This window comes from Felis catus, chromosome D1 (genome assembly GCF_018350175.1).
Source record: "Felis catus isolate Fca126 chromosome D1, F.catus_Fca126_mat1.0, whole genome shotgun sequence".
NCBI lineage: Eukaryota > Metazoa > Chordata > Mammalia > Carnivora > Felidae > Felis > Felis catus.
In genome coordinates this window covers 57833874-57851024 of record NC_058377.1, presented here as the reverse complement: position 1 = coordinate 57851024, position 17151 = coordinate 57833874, and the positions used below count along the sequence as shown (strand labels likewise).

The 17151-nt window shown below is 38.0% G+C and overlaps 1 protein-coding gene across 12 annotated transcripts in view; it reads right to left on the bottom strand.

Moving 5' to 3' along the window:
* The window catches only part of C2CD3 (C2 domain containing 3 centriole elongation regulator), a 142189-nt gene that overhangs the window by 117137 nt on the left and 7901 nt on the right, over positions 1-17151 (bottom strand). For 11 of the 12 annotated variants that reach the window (XM_045038750.1, XM_045038758.1, XM_045038751.1 and 8 more), the window contains exons 3-5: positions 16022-16179; positions 3792-4015; positions 2752-2999 (exon numbers count right to left, since the gene is read on the bottom strand). In XM_045038750.1, coding sequence (XP_044894685.1) covers positions 2752-2999; positions 3792-4015; positions 16022-16179 — 630 coding nt within the window. The remainder of the gene's footprint in view (positions 1-2751; positions 3000-3791; positions 4016-16021; positions 16180-17151) is intronic. The other variant, XM_045038757.1, reaches the window with a different exon arrangement.

The following is a 17151-nucleotide window of genomic DNA, read 5'->3' as shown; positions in this document are numbered from 1 at the left end:
GTTTAGGACAAATGTTTCCCTTGTTTATTTTCCACGTGCCATGTGCACAGCCCCTGCTAAACTCAGGGAGATGTACAGTTTCTGGTTTTTGTTCTGACTCCTTGCTATCTATTCTAAACGCAACTCTCATAAGAAGGATGTGCAGTTCATGTTTCATAAATACTAGCCAGTTCACCAATTCAGCTCTATACCTCTTTTCTGGTGTCATGTCGGTATAATAAAGACCAGGAAGACATTTACATTTACAGTATTTGTTACATCCCTCTCGGAATCCCAGCTCTAGACCTACTTTAGACTAGAGTGGGCCACTTAACCTTAGTTCTCCAGAATCTTGTGGTTGGAAGGGGCCTTAAAACATCCTATCTGTCCACTTGAAAATTCAATACAATCTGAAAAAGTCCCATCAGAAGGTGAACTAGCTCATGCTTGACCATTTCCAGTGATAGAGAATTCACTACCTCTTGAAACTGTCCTTTCCTATTGTGTGTAGGTCATACTATTTTGTGTGTGTGTGATGTTTATTTTTAAGAGAGAGACAGACAGAGTGTGAGAGGGAGAGGGGGAGAGAGAGAAGGAGACACAGATCCAAAGCAGGCTCCTGGCTCTGAGCTATCAGTACAGAGCCCAACATGAGGCTTGAGCTCATGAACCGTGAGATCATGACCTGAGCCAAAGTCAGACGCCCAACCGACTGAGCCACCAAGGCGCCCCTGTACAGGTCATACTATTAACTCAGGCTGAGTCACAATCTGTCTTGTTTCATCTTTAAGACAACTGATCCTCATTAAATCTCATGGAAGAGACTACACATTGGCAGTCCATGTGCTGTACTTGTCATATTTTGCTTGGCTTGGACAGTAGAGCAGAAAGGTCTTTTTTTTTCCTTCATTTTTTTAATGTTTATTTACTTTTGAGAGAGTGAGACAGAGCATGAGTGGGGAGGGGCACAGAGAGAGGGAAACAGAAGCAGAAGCCGGTTCCAGGTTCTGAGCTGTCAGCACAGAGACCAATGCTGGGCTCGAATCCATGAACTGTGAGATCATGACCTGAGCCAATGTCAGACGCTTAATCAACTGAGCCACCCAGGCACCCCAGAAAAGTCCTGATTTAAGGAAAAATGAAAAAAAAAAAGGCAGGCCTAGGTAAACAATGAACCTACAGTAGGATAAAGCAGAGGACCTTGCCTTAGAGTCTAAAGGCAATAATGAACTAGAGCTGAGGAGCAGCTGCCCCCTTTGACAGGACAGGAGCTCCCTAATTCTGAGCCCTAATTCGAAAACGAATTCTGTTTTCGTTTTTAAATGGGGATAACAATCCCTACCTCACTTGGTTTTTGTAAGATTATGTGGATAAGGTACTTGGCATAGTATCTAGCACATAATGAATGCTCAATAAATGATAGCTGTTTTTGTGAGGCTAAATAGCTCTTGGTGGTCCCTTCCTCAACCTGGTTACTCTCTTTAGAAGGAACTCATCTTCCTTAGATCTTTACTCTCATGTTATTTTTTTAATGAGGCCTTCCTTTGCCAACCTATGTAAAACTAAAATCCCCTTCTCTCATCTGCCTTCCTTTGTTTTTTTCCCATTGCCGTTATCATCATCTAACACTACATACTTACCTATTTACCTGGTTTATCATTGGTCTTTCCATCTAGAATACAAGGTCCATGACGCAGAATTTTGTTTTTCTTTTAATTTAAATCGCTGTATTCTGACATGTAGAAGAATGCCAGACATATGATAGGTACTAAGTAAGTAACTGCTTAATGAGCAAAAAATATCTTTCTCCAAGTCTGGTGACTATACAAAATATTCCAGGTGTGAGCTGACAGGTGCAGATAGTATAGTATAGTATATTGGGATAATTCATTCTTGTTAATGTAGCCTAGGATTGCACTGAAGATTAATATTGATAAGATTATAATCAGAGTATATTTTTTAAAATAGGGGATCACAGACATTTCAGTTGAAAAAATATGAATGAAATATCTTTCTTCATGAAAAAAATACCCTGACTAATGTAAATTATGTATCCAAATAGTTATTTTAAAGACTTTTCTACTAATGCTGCAGATATTCTACTTTGGAAATTTACTTGTGAGCATGGAAACAAATTCCTGTCATGCTACTAATGTTACAGAGATATAGGTTGAAGCATTACATTGTAATGTAAGGACCTCAGTTGCTTTTATAATACCACTCCCAAATAATCCTATTTGGACTTTTAAATTTCAATTTAAGCCCTTATATAGGTAAACTGACTTCCTTCTACTTCTGTTTGGCTGCAAGTCATATTCAATTCCCAGGTTTAAGATTAGCAGTTGTTGTGCACTGAATATTTCCACTGAGACCAACAATTTTCAGAATGTGAGACAGATTTAGTACTAGCCTCTCCACAGTGGTACAATTAAATACTGCCGATGAGACAAAAAGCATATTTGCTTTAAATTATTTGTGGAAAAATAAGGAATAATATGATATGATAAATGCTTTCCCCCCATATCCAGGTTCATTTTAAATGGCTCCTTCCCCAAACCTACAGTTGTAAGCACCAATAATTATTTAGAAGTAACTTACTGGTTTAATGGAGCTGCCTTTAAATGATGAGAGATTCTGAATGTCAGTGAGATTACTCACTTTTATTTGGCTATTTAGTTCAAGCAGAAGTCTTGGTTCTCTTTGAAGACTGACTAACAGGCAGAGTAATTCTAATAAATATAGCTTAGTCTTTGTTCATAAATACATACATACCTGAAAGAAGGTCCTTGGTAGGGGGGTTGTTTGAAGAAACAATGCATGAGTCACTGTGACTCTTGGCCACTGTCGTAATTTGAGGCTGGAATTCAGAACTGTTAAGAACAGACATCTGCTTCCGTGGGGCTCTGCCTTTCAGAGTCATACACTCTAAACTCTGTCCTGAATTAAGATGGTGTTGTAGTCCAAAGGAAGAATCCTTTATGGCATCAGAGTTCTCTGCAAAGTACAAGTGGTCCTTTCCCCTGTTTTAAAATAAAGGAGAATTTTAGCAATATATTACCCATTACGGTAACATTTCACTTTGTCGGAGACAGAAAGTGCATGAGTGGTTTATAGCAGTGTAGTTTAGACTTTGTAAATTCATTTTTGATCTCCCAAATGAAATAAATAATACATGCTTCACCTACAGTTGTATGGTTGCGGCTCAAGTGAGACAATGAAATAAAGAGCTCAGCACAGAGCCAGACACAAAACAAATGCCTCGTAATTATTTAAAAGACAAATCTATTTTGGGGCGCCTGGGTGGCTCAGCTGGTCGAGCATCTGACTCTTGATTTTGGCTCAGGTCATGATCCCAGGGTCGTGGGATCAAGCCCCACATTGGGCTCTGCAATGAAGCATGGAGTCTGCTTGGGATTCTGTCTCTCTCCCCACCTCTGCCCCTCTACCCCACTCATGCTCACTATCTCTCTTAAATTAGAAAATTAAAAAATCTATTTCTCTTACTCCATTCTGTTTCACGAAATACCACCCTTACCCTCCTTTCCCTCATGGACATCTATCATAGCATCTGTGTATGACTTAATCTTACTTATTTATCTGTACATTGGTCTCCCTAATAGATTGTGAGCAATCCTCAAAGATAAGAATTGTCTCATTAATTTCTATGCCTAGTAATTGGTACTGGCCTAGGCACACAGTAGGTACTTCATATTTATTTGCTGAATGAATGACTACATTCAGTCTTTAATCCAAACACAAATAAAAGAAATGATCAGTACAGTGGGAGTTAGCTGACAGACTGTGGTAATTACCTCGGAGTGGTTGATCTACTACTGTTAGCTGTTAACTCTTTTCCGTCCATTTTGGTGGTAGGTATCCTACGAGGCCTTGATGGAACCAGAAACTGAGTATTGTTCGGTTCAGTAGATTCTCTGAATTCCTGCTCAGATAAAACCACATTTTCTGTCATGTCAGTGGTAGGAAGAGGACTGTAGCTGTCATAAGTTTCTGACAGAGGCTCCAGAGCAAGTGAGACCTGAAAGAGACATGTAATATATCATAAATTTTCTTTGGTATTGACTAATTTTAAGACTCCCTGATTAATATGGCCCCCACTCCTTATAGGATCAAGTTCAAATTCCTGCCTACCTCAGAAGCCTTACCTCTCACTTTCCTCCCCTCGTCCATCCCTCTCTCCCAGATATAGCAATTATTTAGGGTTCTCTAAATGTACCTTATGTCTTTGTATATGCAATTTCTTGCAGTATTACTTTCTCTGTGAAAACTTCTTTGTGTCTAGATAGAGATGTCATGGCCATTTCCTTCATGTTTCCACTTATTCTTTATCTATCCATCAATATAAGCCCCATTCATTGAACTTACTACAGGCCATAAGGTGTGCTAAGTTTGTCACACCGAGAAGCTCATGTAATGAATGATATAACTCTGTCAGGAAAGTATACTGTTCTATTTGAAGAAAAAAAAAAAAAGCGGAGGCTTACAGGAGGTATTTTGTAACTTTTAGTTCATTCATTATCCTGATTAGATTCTCAATTCCTTGAAGGCATGGACTTGTTCTTTTCATTTTTGTCTGGACTGAATAGCATAAGATACACTTAGTGTGCAAGTCTATTATGCCTAACAATGTCTAATTATTATGTCTGATGAATAAAAGAATAGTAACACCTTCCACATCCCTATTGTTGGTTATTTGAGAAAAATAAGACCTTAATTCTATGCTGGAGATTAGTCAGGGGGAAGAGGGAAGAACACTAACATGAAAAGTAATCACTTGAAGTTTCTTTTATCATCTCATTCCTGTGAGTTCAGGTTCTCTACTAAATGGCTCTCCAGCCCCTGAAAAGCCTAATGGAGGAACAGACTCTAAAAAATACAGCCTAAAGCAAAACTTTAGGAAAGAAATGGAAGAATATACCACAAAATAAAAGAATGATATTGAAAGTTCAGTTCCAATGACAGAGAAAGCAGAAGGAATTGTTCGAGCAGCCAGAGTTAAATAATGATAAGTGGCCTAACACAATAAGGGAAGGTTGCAGTTAGATTATTTTAAGATGTCTCTGGAAAGGTCAATGGAATAATTTGTGCAGAGAAACTGCAAAGGCACAGACTCAATAAAATACACCTGGCTCCTGATGAGGAGAATTCTTCTCATGAACCAGGTAACATAAAGTCTTTTAAATCTGTTCACCATCAAGATTTTCTACAAAGACAAATGACAGGAATGCAGTAGGATAAATACTCTGTGCAGTGATCACTGTAATAGCATCACATAAAATCCTGGCTGCCCAAATGTAAATGTCAGAAAGCATTCCCTTACCATTCATCATTTCCCAAAAGGCTGCCACTGTATTTTAGAAACAAAGAAGACACTGAAAATAAAGGCGATGTCCCTGGCCTTAACCATGACTTGCTATCTGGCACTGAGTTTTGCTTTTTCTCTAAGCAGATCTGAGCCAATCACAAAACAGCTCATAGGCCTATACTACCAGTGGCTCTTAAAGAAAGAAGAAAGTCCAGGTACCTGCTATGCCAATCTTATAATTAAAACATGTGCTAACCTAACTTCTCTGTTCAAGAAATATTTATTGGTACTAGCTCAATGCCAGGCTGTGTGCTACCTGTCTAAGGCAAAGAGATGAATAAAATATGGAACCTGACCCACAGAGGACCATGGTATTTTATAGGGGAACTTAAAAAAAAGTAATTTTAATATAAGATGGTGAGCTCTGAGATACGGATGTATACTGGATGGTATGAGAAAGAGAGGTCTGAGCTTGGGGAAGAGGCGAGGAAGGAGTGCCAGGGATGGTTTCCAGAAGTGAAATGTAAACATCTGGATTTAGAATTTTATTTACTTATTAAAACAAATTTTTTTTAACATTTATTTTTGAGACAGAGAGAGACAGAGCATGAATGGGGGAGGGTCAGAGAGAGGGAGACACAGAATCTGAAACAGGCTACAGGTTCTAAGCTGTGAGCACAGAGCCCGATGTGGGGCTCGAACTCACTGACCGCGAGATCATGACCTGAGCCGAAGTCAGCCGCTTAACCGACTGAGCCACCCAGCTGCCCCTGGATTTAGAATTTTGTATAGGAATGATACAGATAAGGCTGAGGGAGGTTGAGGCACAACATTCCAGGTAGAAGAGCATGAGTCAAGCTTTAGAGGTATAAAATGTTTCAGCAATTCCTACAAATCCAAGAGATTGCCACTCTTAACTCCTCTGCTTCCACATAATGTACCCAATACACTCCTACATTCACCTCCTAGATTAGTATTCCTGTCCACCTCAGTCATACTCCTCCTCAATCACGGTTCATCCTTGTGTTCACTCCTCTGCCAATCCCCTCACAGAGCCCTGTAGGATTTCTATTTCATACAAACTTCCTTACCACTTCAACTGAACATTCCCTTTCTTAAAATGCCCCAATTTCTCTGAAGTCTTCTCCAATGGAAACTACTGCTTTTACTAGCCGGGATGAGGGAAGTTGACTTATTCCGTTCTGGTACCATCCCCAGACCATCATTCTGTCACCTAAATATATCACATCTCTTCAGAAGCCCATGCCACCCACAAATACCATAAGTCTACCATAAAAGTCTCACACCCATAACAGAGCAACCCTAGGGACATTCATCAGTCTTCTCTCAATCACTCAAGGCTGTCTTTAACACTAAGCTGCCCACGATGATCTACTACAACATCAGCATCAGTGACAGCCTATTAGTATGCCTATTTTTCAGACCTATGCTGGTCAACACAGCACTTAAAATTTTTTTTTTAATTATGTAACCATGCTTTACAATACCAGATTTTGTGTAAAATTTACTAATTCTGGCTTCTCTTGGAAAATCAGAAAATCCAACAATGCTGGGTCTCCATTCCAATGTGGCAAAAATTAGATGAAGTAGACTAGTGGCTTTAGTCAGGGTACATGCTCCAATTTGAAAAGTCCCCAGCCATATTTCAATGAGGCAGACTGATAACTGTTGTTCATCATCACATTTGGTCTGTGGGGGCTTTTAAAAATTTTACTTTCTTACAATAAAATGGACATTTTTGTGTGTAAATACACTCCTATAAATTTTAACCTATGAATAGATGCATGTAACCACCACCACAATCGAGATAGAGAACACTTCCATCATCTCAAACAGCTCCCTGAAGCTATCCCTCTGTAGTCACACGCTCTCTTCACCCCTAATCCCTAGCAACAGCTGATCTATTCTCGACTATTATGGTTCTGGCTTTTTGAGAATGTCATATAAATGGAAAACATATGGTATGTAACCTTTTGAGACAGGCTTCTTTCACTCAGAGTAATGCCTCTCAGGTTCCTCTATGTCGTGTATCAATAGTTCATGCCTTTTTTACAGACTTAGTAGTATTCTATTATTAACGTGGCTCGTCACACTGGTTGATTTTCAAAAACTGAGACAGTCTTGCATTCCTGGGATAGACCCCACCTGGACATGGTCTTATTATCCTTTTTATATAGTGCTGGACCCAACTCACTAATATTTTCTTGAGGATTTTTAGGTTTATTTTTAGGTCTAGATCTTAAACTGTCCTTCTCTAGTTTTGCTATCAAGGTGGTGCAAGACTCATAAAATAAACTGAAATGCATTTTCTCCTATTTTCTGGAAAAGATTGTGCAAAATTGGTGCACTTCCTCCCACCCCCACCCCCCTTCCTTTCTTTATTTGGACAGACAGAATCCCAAGCAAGTTCCAGGCCAGCAGCACAGAGCCCAATGCAAGACCTGAACTCATGAACTGTGATATATCATGACCTGAGCCGAGATCAAGAGTTGGATGCTTAACTGATGGTGCCACCCAGGTGCCCCTTCCATTTTTTTTAAATGTTTGGAAGAATTTGCCAGTGAAATTAACTTGGCCTGGAGGGGTTTTTTTGTAAAAGGGTTTAAAATGCAAAAGCAATTTAATAGTTACAGGTCTATTCAGGTTATGTATTTCTTTTTTTATTTGAGAGAGAGAGAGAGAGCATGCACACACACACATGGGGGGGGGGGGCAAAGGGAGAGAGAGAATCTTTAACAGGCCTCATGCTCAGCACAGAGCCCAATGTGGGACTCACTCCCACAACCCTGGGATCATGACCTGAGCTGAAATCAAGACTCAGAGCTCAACCAACTGAGCCACACAGGTGCCCCAGGTATTTCATTTTGAGTGATTCTTGGTAGTTTGTGGTTTTCGAAGAATTCATGTAAATTGTCAAATTTAGGTGTATGTATAGAGTTTATACTATTCCTGTACCATCTCTGGGTTCTGTAGACTATGGTCTTTCTTACAGCAGAATCAAGAGGAAAGTGAAATATTTCTCCTGTCCCAGAGAGAATTAGAGACCCATGATTTTCAAAAGAAATGTGAGAAGGCATATTTCTGTGTGGAAGAGAATATTCCTAATGATAAAATAAGGCAAAAAAAAAAAAAAAAAAAAACAACCCACAAAAAGTGACTGTTAGGGGGTAAAATGTGACTGTCAAAAGACAGCATTATGAAACAACCTATAGAATTATAATTCGTATGTAAAAAAGATGCAGGACAAAAATGGAATAAACAGAAAAGTACTGATTTTAAATAAGGTTTGTTTTTAAAATGCAAATAAAATAAGTGATACTCCTACGACGTGAAATTATGTATTAAGATAAGAACTTTAAGGTATCAAAGTCTCAGGGTGCTTGGGTGGATCAGTCAGTTAAGCATCTGGCTCTTGATTTCGACTCAGGTCACGATCTCAGGATCGTAGGATTGAGCCCAGCATCGAGTTCCTCATGGAGCGTGGAGCCTGCTTGGGATTCTCTGCACCCCCCCCATCCCTCTCCCCCACTTGTGCTCTCTCTATCCTTAAAATAAAAATAAAATTTAAAAAAGAATGTCTTAGTAATAATATCCTAACTTCAAAAATTATTGTGCTAAGATTCTGCCCTTGATTGGAAACACTCATGTTTGTAAACAGTTATTTTGTTGTTAAACTGAAGAAAAACTAAATTTTATTCTTAAATGGTTTAAAAAAATCAATGCTGTTGTGTCCACCAAATGTAAAACGTCTGATATTTTTAGTCAGATCAAAGGAACTGATTTAAAAATGAAAGAATTTATAATTTACTTGTTCTTCAATTACAATGTAAAAGAATCATACGTATGTATATATTATGCTACCTGCTTATATAATAAATTATGTGAATGTGGTCTCGCTCAAAATATCTTATTGTACTGTACTTAACTTTATTCTAGTGATAAGATGATAAAATGCGTACATGATGACATTAAGTTTGATGAACAACATAAGCATTGTGACATGGAGATCGGCTACTACTGATCTTCTGAGGATAAGTCAGAAGGAGGATCACATGCTTCCCAACTACACTAAAACCACCGAAAGAGAAATTGCGGATAGGGGAGACTACTGTACTTTGTTGCTGTGGCATGAAACTTGCTCAGTAATTTTGGTTAGATCAACAATCAATGTTTATAGTATAACTGAGTGGGCAGGTTGGGAGATGGGGAGGTAGAAGGATGTGGGATTGAGCTAAATTTGCATCTTCTGTATTAGAAAGTCAGAAGTCAGTGCCTGAAAACTGAGAGGGTGGGGGAGGAGATGAAGATGTGACATAAATATAAGCATATTATTTGGAATGATAGAGGTAAATATCATAAGAATCAGGGGCAGGAGTTGAAAGTAGTTGCCTCTGGGAAAAGTATGGGTCTATGTGAGGGACTCATTTTTGTAACAGTGTTATTTGACTCTTTATGTGAAGGTAAAATATTAATTTAAAAATGACTTTTAAAACTGAGTATCAGGGGCACCTGGGTGGCTCAGTCAATTGAGCATCAGACTTCGACTCAGGTCATGATCTCATGGTTTGTGAATTCAAGCCCTGCATCAGGCTCTATGCTAACAGCTCAGAGCCTGGAGCCTGCTTTGGATTCTGCGTCTCCCTCTCTCTCTGCCCCTCCCCTGATCACGTTCTGTCTCTCTGTCTCTCTCTCAAAAATAAATAAATATTAAAAAACTTTTTAAAAAATGAGTATGCAGTGAGTGATGGGAGTTCTTGTCATATCACTGCTTTGCTGGTCCCCAAAACAGTCCTGAATTGACTACATATGGAATCCCTCTTTAAAGCTGAACCATAAGATATACTGATTACTTTTTCTTTCCTGTGAAGGAGCCAGAGAATTAATATTTTAGGCTTTGCATGCCATACAGGTTCTGTCATAATTACAGTAGTCCCTCCTTATCCACGGGGGATATGTTCCAAGATCCCCAGTGGACGCCTCAAACTGCACATAGTACTGAACCTATACATATGTTTTTTTCTTATATACTTACATAACTATGACAAAGTTTAACTTAAAAATTAGGTACAGTAAGAGATTTACAATAGCTAATAATAAAATAAAATAAATTATGTGAATGTGGTCTTGCTCAAAATATCTTATTGTACTGTATTTACCTTTATTCTAGTGATAAGATGATAAAATGCACACGTGATGACATTAAGTGTGGTGAATGACCTAAGCATTGTGACATGGCGATAGGCTGATACTGATTTCTGAGGATAAGTCAGAAGGAGGATCATCGGCTTCCCAACTACATTAAAATCACCAAAAAAGAAACTGCAGATGTGGGCGGGGGGACTACTCTACATTGCTGTTACAGCGTGGAAGGTGCAACAGACCACACGCAAATAAGTGAGTATGGCTGTGTTCTAATAAAATTATCTACAAATATAGGTGGTGAGTGAGTCAGACTTGCCTTGGGGGTTATATAGCCTGTGAATCCCTGAAGAAGATAATGGCCCAAAAGCCTATGAAAAAATACTCAATATATTAATCATCAGGAAATACAAACTAAAACCATAGTGAGATATCAGTACCTACTCAGTAGAACACTAGAATGACAAAAATTAAAAAGACTATCCAAACCAAGTAATGGCAAGGACGTGGAGCAACTACATACCAAGTAGATGTTTATACGGAGAATGTTTATATACTACTGATGGGAATGTAAAGTTATGCAACCACTTTGGAAATGGTCTGGTAGTTTCTTAAAAAGTTAACCATGACTCAGCAATTCCATTTCTGGGTATTTTCCGAAGAAAATAAAAACACGTGTCCACACAAAGAGTTGCTTTATTCATAACAAGCAAAAAGTAGTAAAAAAAAATAAAAATAAAAATAAAAACAAAACAAAACAAAAAACAAACAAAAAAAGAAAACCCAAATGTCCACCAACTGGTAAATAGATTAAAAAAACAAAACAAAACCACAACTGTGAAATTATCAATGCAATAGAACATACCTCTGCAAAAGGGAACTACTGATATACAAAACAATACGGATGAATCTCTAAAACTGGCTCCTTTTACTTACTCTATTAATATTTCTTAGTCTGGGGGCACCTGGGTAGCTCAGTCAGTTAAGCTTTGGACTCTTGATTTCAGCTCGGGTCAAGCCCCACATTGGGCTCTGTGCTGACAGTGAGGAGCCTGCTTGGGACTCTCTCTCCCTCTCTCTCTACCCCTCCCCTGCTTGCGCTCTTTCTCGCTCTCTCAAAATAAATAAATGTAAAAAAAAAAATTCTTAGCCTGGGTGAGGAGACAATGGGCATTCCACTATATGTTGTTTTTATATTTTATACATATAAGATATTGTTTTGCATATCTCTAAGAAAAACAAAAAAAAAGTTAACAAAATATATAGTGCCTAACACATGGTAGATAGGCATACAATAAATGCTGATGAGAAAACGATCAGAATGAACTTCTTCAATTTTGTCTATTTCAAAATGTTCTTCCTCTTTTCCTATTGGTTATAATTCCTCTATCCCCAATGTAACCCTATTAGCTGAGTTCATGATAAAAACTCATTCCCATTTAATTCTCTTCATGACCTTCATGATACTGGCTCAGTTATCCTCTTATTTTCAATTTCTTTCTTCACTTGCTTCTCTTTGGTCTACAAACAAATCATGCTCTAAAAAGGGTCCAGCAAGGGTATTCCGTAAAGGGGCAGAGAATAAATATTTTAGGCTTTATTTATTGGATATTCCTTTTCAAATAACCATTTTAAAAATGCAAAAACCACGTTCAGTTAGAAGGCCAGATATGGAACACCAGGCAAAGTGTGTCAACCCCTGTTCTAAAACAGTAATGATCAAACTTCTGAATTCTGCTATCCACAGTTAGTGTCCTCTCAAATTCAAATAAATATGCCATGTCCCCATCACATGCCTAAACACCGCGTTAAGTGTTTCCAAATTTTTTAAATCTCAATCCCTGCAACAATGCTGTGAGGGAAATGTTTTAGTATATTCAATTTATAAAATAGGATACGGAAGCTCAGAGAGGACAAGTGAACACCAGAATTGCTTTTTAACCAATTTCTCATGTCCAACTCTAGTGCTATTTCCACTAGATCACACTACCTCTCCCTCTTTTCATGGACATTTACTTGGGAAACAGAAATCTCTAATTGCTTATTTCCTTATTCCATAATCTTTTAAAATATGACTTCTGTCTGTAAAGCTCTATACAATTTTCCAAAAATTCCAATGACATTTAAATAAACACTCACACAAGTATTATTGCAGCAACTGATACTTAAATATAGGGAAAAAATGATGCAGGCACCTTAGAAAACAGTTTGGCAGGTCTTCAAAGTTAAACATACCTACCCTATTACTGAAATTCTGCTCCTAGGTATATACCCAAAAGAAATGAAAACATGTTCACAAAAAACCTTGTAAGTGAATGTTTATGGTGGCTGCCATTATTCACAGTGGTCAAGAAGTGGAAATAAACCAAATGTTCATCAACTGAAGAATGGATAAACATGTGGCCTATCCATACAATGGAATATTATCCAGGCATCATAAGGAATGAAGTACCGATACATGCCACAACAAAGATGAACTTTGAAAACATCATGCTACATGAAAGAAGTCAGTTACAAAAGGCTACATAATATTATTTCATTTATATGAACGGTCCTGAATAGGCAAATACATTAAAAACAGAAGTTAAATTAGTGGTTGCCAGGGACTGGTAAAGGGTGAAAAGGGGTATGACTGCTAATGGGCACAGTGCTCCTTTTTGGAATTAGATAGTGGTGATGGTTATAAAATCTTGTGGACATATTAAAAAACACTGAATTGTTTAAAAGGGTGAATCTTATGGCATGGGAATTATATCTCAATTTTATTTTATTTTTTAAAAATGAGAACGCCAGGGGCAGAGAGAGAGAGAGAGAGAGAGAGAGAGAGAGAGAGAGAGAGGAGGAGAGAGAATCCCAAGCAGGCTCCATGCTGTGAGGACAGAGCCCGACCTGGGGCTCAATCCCACAAACCGAATCTTCACATTGTGACTAAGGTGAAATCAAGAGTTGGACACTTAACCAATTAAGCCACCAGGCACCCCAAATTATATCTCAATTTTAAAAATAGGAAAAAATCCCACCTAGAATCCTACACTTCAAATTTTTTATTTTTATTTTTATTTTTGAGAGAGAGAGAGACAGAGCATGAGCAGGGTGGTGGCAGAGAAAGAGGGAGACAGAATCTGAAGCAGGCTCTAGGCTCCGAGCTGTCAGATGTGGGGCCTGAACCCACGAAACATGAGATTATGACCTGAGCCGAAGCTGGATGTTTAACCGACTGAGACACCCAGGTGTCCCTACTCCAACTGTTTTTAATTTTCCTTATTTTTTCCCAGTCATTGATAATACATGCATGTATGTGGATTTAATTTTAATTCTTGTTTGTCATCAATCCAAAATCCATTTTTCCATGAGGCTATACAATTATGTAATTTTGTCTTTTACAGAAACAAAATATTCTACTAATAGACTATAATTTTAATATTTTTGAATACATTGTTTTCATTTTTTCAACATTAAAAGTGTATTTCTGGGGTGCGTAGATGGCTCAGTCAGTTAAGCATCCAACTTCGGCTCAGGTCATGATCTCGTGGTTCATGAGTTTGAGCCCTGCATCGGGCTCTGTGCTGACCGCTCAGAACCTGGAGCCTGCTTTGGATTCTGTGTTTCCCTTTCTCTCTGTCCCTCCCCTGCTCAGGCTCTGTCTCCTTCTCTCTCAAAAATAAATAAACATTAAAAAAATTTTTTAAAAAGTGTATTTCTATGACTAGACGTAAGCATATAGCTTCCCTCTCTTTTTATGGTATTTCCTTAAGATAAGTTCCTAAGGGTAGAATTACTTAGGTAAATGATATATGGTAATTTTAGGGCTCTTGAAACACAATGCCAAATTGTCTTGCAGATCTAAGGTAAATCTGTACCATTATCAGAAAAGTAACGATACTCACTTCACTATGAAGTTACTAACATAAGGTGCCACTATTTTTTAATTTATTATATATAAAAATATGAGAAAGAAAAAGTTACATTCTTTCATTCAGTTGGAATTCTTTTTTTTTTAAATGTTTGTTTATTTTTGAGAGACAGAGCGCAACTGAGGGAGGGGCAGAGAGAGAGGGAGACAACAGAATTTGAAGCAGGCTCCAGGCTCCCAACTGTCAGCACAGAGCCTGATGTGGGGCTTGAACTCATGAACCATGAGATCATGACCTGAGCCAAAGTCAGACACTTAGACTGAGCCACCCAGGCGCCCCAGAATTATTTCTGGACTCTATTCTGTTCCACTAACACATTTTTGCGCTTGTTGTTGTTTTTTGTTTTTTTGGTTGTTTTTTTTTTTTTTAGCAATCTCTACACCCAATGTGGGCTCCAACTCAGGACCCAGAGATCGAGAGTCTCCTGCTCTTCCGACCAAGCCAGCTAGGCACTCCTGTGCTCATAGTTTTAGAAGAAGTTCTCACATTTGATAATGCTGTATGTCTTTTCTCTACCTGTTTAAACTTCTGTATTTTAGAATACATTTGAAAAGGTAAAACTCATGAAATTCTAAGTGATTTGAATACTCAGAACTTTCTAGGAAGCACTCCCAAAAAGTCTCGCTCAGAAAAGGACCCTTCCATGTTCTTTCCACCATCCTGTACACATATGTAGCATAACATCTATCACACAGCATTCTACTTATTATTCTTCTATTTCCTCCTATGTGACTTTGGAAAACTATATGAAAGAATCATCTCTTATCTCTGTATCCTTAGTGGCACATAATACTGTATAAAAAGGTTGTAGGCACGAATGAACACATCAAAGATGCTACTTACATGAGTCAAACAAGCAATTATTGCTTGGCATTATGTTAGGAGCTGTGGGAAAAACACAGAAAGTAGAAAACAATGTCCTGCCTCCCAGGGAATCTAGAAACTAAGAAGAAAGGGAATTAAAGGGAAATGACTAGTACATAATTTTAGAGATTGTTTAGGATTGTAACCAAACAATGATTATATAATTAATGTCATAAATTTAATAAAGAGTACAGAGAAGAATGAATGCAGTAGGAGCTGTGAAGGACTCTTGGCACTTCAGATGGGTAGTAAAGCACTAAGAGGATTTGGATAAGATACATTATAAAGACGGTGCCATTTGCAGCAATGTGGATGGAACTGGAAGGTATTATGCTGAGTGAAATAAGTCAGTCAGAGAAGGACAGGTATCATGTTTTCACTCATATGTAGATCTTGACAAACTTAACAGAAGTCCATGGGGGGTGGGAAGGGGAAAAAAATAGTTACAAACAGAGAGGGAGGGAGGCAAACCACAAGAGACTCTTAAATACAGAGAACAAACTGAGGGTGGATGGGGGGGGGTGGGGAAGGGGAGGAAATGGGTGATGGGCATTAAGGAGGGCACTTGTTGGGATGAGTCCTGGGTGTTATATGTAAGCCAATTTGACAATAAATTATATTAAAAAAAAAAAAAAAGACTGGGTAAAAACACAAACAAAGGCATGAAGTGGGAATTACGATGATAAATGGGAGTCATGTACCTATCCATTCTACAAACAGACTCAACTACTTGTACTGAAAAAATTTTATTCTATGCAGCAAAGAATTAAAATATTTTTACCTGGAGTTCTCCAAGTTTCTTAGATGTTGGTGAAACAATGGTAAAAAATCCATTGATGTGATGGGTTGGAGAAAGCTGAGCTAGTCCACTGATCTGAACTCTACCAATTGGAAGATGATCAAGTTTGGTGATTACTTCCAGCACCAGCACAGCCATATCTAATCAGAAACAATTATAACATACACAGATATTTTTCATTTACTTTCTTTTTTTTTTTTTTTGGAGGTGGGTATGTATGAGAAAACGTTTTTACTTAAATTATTTTATTTTCAAATAAAACATGCACCTACTATCAGGGTTGGCATTAGGATGACCCTGGGTATGTCACTTTTAAACTCTGAAACCCAAATTCATCAGAAAATGAGAATACCCACTGCATGCATAGTAGTAAATCCCAGGGGCTTCCTCTCATTCCTCCTACTGTATTTTCATTTACCTTAAACAAAAAGTTTTTAATGATTTAAAATGTAAATATTTTCTTATGTATTAAAAAAAATCTTTCTGTCCTTAACATGTATTTGTAATTGTCCTAACTTCCCATTGGAATAAGGTAAAATAGATACAAAGAAAGGAATAAAACAAACCACCCTACCTACTACACAGGATTGTTTTAAACATCAAAGAAGATGTTGGACTTGAAAGTATTTTATAAACTGTAAAATGCTAACATTTTCACTTGTTCCTATAAATTATCCTTACTTGAGGAATTAATATACTCTGTTTTACTGCCTTGCTCTTTTCAACCTGGACCTATTCATGTTTTACACTAATTTGTGGCAATATATTCATTAGTTTACCTTACACATTTTCTTCTTTCTTTTTTTTGTTAAATTTTTTTTAACATTTATTTATTATTGAGAGACAGAGAGAGACAGAGTATGAGCAGGGGAGGGGCAGAGAGAAAGGAGACACAGAATCCGAAGCAGGCTCCAGGCTCTGAGCTGTCAGCACAGAGCCCGATGCGGGGCACGAACTCACAAATTGCGAGATCATGACCTGAGCCGAAGTCGGACTCTTAACCAACTGAGCCACCCAGGCGCCCCTCTTCTTTCTATCTTTCTTTCTTTCTTTTTTCTTTCTTTCTTCCTTCCTTCTTTCCTTTTGTCTTTCTTTCTTTCTTTCTTTCTTTC